This window comes from Culex pipiens, unplaced genomic scaffold (assembly GCF_016801865.2).
Source record: "Culex pipiens pallens isolate TS unplaced genomic scaffold, TS_CPP_V2 Cpp_Un0145, whole genome shotgun sequence".
Taxonomy (NCBI): domain Eukaryota; kingdom Metazoa; phylum Arthropoda; class Insecta; order Diptera; family Culicidae; genus Culex; species Culex pipiens.
Window position 1 is genome coordinate 4,377 of NW_026292962.1, and position 3,288 is coordinate 7,664.

At 34.3% G+C, this 3,288-nt stretch overlaps 1 protein-coding gene across 1 annotated transcript; it reads left to right on the forward strand.

Annotated features, from left to right (window-relative positions):
- Positions 1 to 1,246: 1,246 nt before the first annotated feature.
- On the forward strand, positions 1,247 to 1,843 carry LOC128093796 (zinc finger protein 513-like). Its single transcript, XM_052711571.1, has 3 exons — positions 1,247 to 1,260; positions 1,415 to 1,577; positions 1,634 to 1,843. The coding sequence occupies exons 1-3, from the start codon at positions 1,247 to 1,249 to the stop codon at positions 1,826 to 1,828; spliced, it is 372 nt and encodes a 123-aa protein (XP_052567531.1). The 3' UTR covers positions 1,829 to 1,843.
- Positions 1,844 to 3,288: the final 1,445 nt, after the last annotated feature.

Here is a 3,288-nt window from a genome sequence, read left to right on the forward strand (position 1 = left end):
TTTTTAATAAAAATATTACAAAAAAATCATATTTTGGCCTAAACTATGAAATGAGGAAAATTATCTATTTGTAGACCTTTTCAAAAGTTAAGCTTGATTTTAAAATTTTGAAATTATGTCGATATTTTCCGAAAAAACACGATGACTCAGAAGATGTAACATTTCATAGAATTTCAAAAATTAAAAAATACGTATTTTGGAAATTTAAAAAGTTAAATAAAAAATCGGATTTTTTTTGTGTACTTTTTAATTTTGCTGATTTTCTAGAAATTCAATAATATTTGATGAAATTTACAAAAATAATTGACATCGCATTGAAATACCGGGTTTCCCGTTTTGGCTAATTATGAAATTATTATAAAAACTCTTTCATTTTTTTTGTGGTGGCTCAGGTGAACAGTTGAATATTATTTGCCGTCAAGATAAGTGTAAATTTCCAAAACAGTATCGAAAAGTATTACATTTCAATATAAGCACTGATTTTTTTTTTCGGTGCTGTACATCGCAATTTCACTTAAATTAATTTTTTTATAACAAATCACTAATATTCAAATGATTTTTTAATAAACTTGCACATGCTTAAAGATGATCACAAAGGCAGAAAAATGCATGCAGTTTCCATTAAAAATTTTCGAGGAAAAAAATGTTTGCCCTTTATTTTTCGAGCCGATTTCAATTTAAATGATATTTGGAAAACTTTAGAAAGAGGTGGAGGTGGCCAAATACGATATAAAATGTTATGATGATCTTATCTTTATTATCATTGAATTTAGCAAAATATTTTAAAAATATTCAATAAACATATTTTTCACATTATTTTAAATAACCATTTTAAATAACGAATCTGCCCACATTCCACGTGTCTCGTCGTCAATCCGAACCCTTTGGAATGTACCATCCATAAGTACTTGCAAAGAAGATTTGCGTCGTCCTCGTCGTCGAGAACAAAGGAAGGGAACCTGCAGGAGATCAACCCGGAGATGATGCTGCTGCTGCTGCTCGCAGAAGTTCTGGTAGCGCAGAAATTAGAGGCAAAATGCGCCCGCTTTTGGTCAGTAAATAAGTCACGATTTCTTCATTCTGCGGCGGCGGTGGCGGCTGCGATCGATCGATCGCGGCTTTTAATTCGTTTACGTGTTTTACCATGGCTGGAGAGAGAAGCTCGGGTTTTTTCCTGCATTATTCGTCCTGGAAAGAGTGACCTGCCGGGCGAAATTTGCGTTCGTGGTTATTTTTTGCGAAAACAATGGAACATGATGGGTTTGAAATGATAAAAAGTTAACATTCCTGCGAAAGTGACTATCGCCGTGCATCTGTCCCAAAATGTGATAAAATCTAGCTTCGTTAACCGACAATTTAAAATTATGTTTTCAAGAATTTCGAGAAAAAAATAATTGAATTTCTCTCATTACAGACACTATCAGCGCCATGGAGACTCCGAGAAAAAGTACAAGTGTAATTTCGCCAGTTGTGACTTTGCGACGCGCGTTCCCGGACATTTGAAAAGACATCTTTTGGTGCACAGTGGAACCAAACCGTACTCCTGCCCACATTGTGATTACAGCTGCAACAACATTGTAAGCATAATTCTGTTGAATTAGTGTATTTAAACTAATGTTTGATATAATTACAGGAAAATCTCCGCAAACACGTTATTTCGACTTCCAAGCATAAAGGAAAGTACTTGTACGAGTGCAAGTTCTGCTCGTTACACGATGAACAGGGCTCGAACGTGTTCAAATCGAACTTTAGCAAAGACTACAAAGATCATTTGATGGGAGTGCATAAATTCACCTCGGAAAAGGCAACCCAGGTGGCGCGAATTTAATCGGTGAAACAAAAGAACTGTTACATGTTTCAGCTTAATAAATACAATTGCGAAAACAAGCAAACAATTTTATTAAATGATGACATTTCCAAAATCCAAAACAATATATTTCAAAATATTTAGAATCTACAGAACAAATTGAAAAAAAAAATACCAACCGAAACAACCAAACCTCAACAATTGAAACTATTATTTTCTGAAATTCCTCATACCTTATTTTATTTTGAAATTTGTAAACGTTACGCCCTAACCAAAAATAATGATTTTCTAAGTTCAATGTCCCACTTTTCATACGAATTTTTCAGTTCAACCCATGTAACAATTTTTATGGTTGTAGTACCTGAACTCAAAAAATCGTATAAAAAAGTGGGATATTGAACTCAGAAAATCATGGTTTTTGGTAAGGGTGAAGAAAACCTTATAAAGTTTATCATTTTTTGATTGCGGCGTTCGGGAATTTTTCAGTGTTTATGAGGATAAAACTATTTTAAAGCTAGTTTACTGGTCGGACACTGCTATTATACACTTTTTATTATATTTCTAATGAAATTAAAAAAAAAGTGTTCAGAAATCGTTTTCTGGCTTGGATTATTTCGTAGTATGCTTAACTAACATAGGGAATATTTTTAACCTCAACATTAAATTAACATTAAATTTCGTACTGTAAATTCATCTTTAAAAAAAACGTTGACGAATTCGTACTGCAAATCTGCTTTGCTCAGAACAGCGTCAGATGTGTTCGTTTATGGAACTGCCAAAGCTTTCAATTAATTTTACGGGTGCTGTTATTTCATTCACAAACCTTACTCTCGTACGCCACCTACATCTGACTGATAAAATTACAATCCACATCATCCACACCATAGCGAAGACATCCTCCGTCAAATTCACCACCGGGGATTGAAATCAAAGATGCCGTAGAACTAGATTCGTTACTCTGCAAATCTGCGACAACCAAAAGACGACATCTGTTGAGTTTTCACTGAACTACCTAGAAACAATTTTGTAAGAATTTTGTAAGAACACTCTCTGCTCTGCCAAACCTCCCCAGTCAAATCAATCCGAATTCTGAAACGGAATCTAATTAGAATCGTATACAAATTCCGTTTCAAACGCAACAACCGGTTCCGTGTTCGAACCGGTTGTTGCGTTTGAAACGGAATTTGTATACGATTCTAATTAGATTCCGTTTTAGAATTCGGATTGATTTGACTGGGTCATTGTGACTGTAATCTTGACATCTGTAAGTTTGTAACCACGTGCTCGGGAATCGGCAAACAATGGGGTAGAAATGTAAACATCAGTTTGTCAACTGGTTTTGACGTTTGAGTGCTTTTTAATTCGAATACGATCGAATTAGAGAGCATTCTAATGTGAGAACATTCAGAGAAATTCAAATTAACAATCCACTCTGTGGATTTGTTAAGTTTCAAAAGAAAATCGCTCCCGATGTTTTCGAA

Excerpts from the sequence above, each read along its gene's own strand:
- LOC128093796 (XM_052711571.1), top strand. Across the intron at positions 1,578-1,633 it reads ATTACAGCTGCAACAACATT|GAAAATCTCCGCAAACACGT; the intron begins GTAAGCATAATT and ends ATATAATTACAG.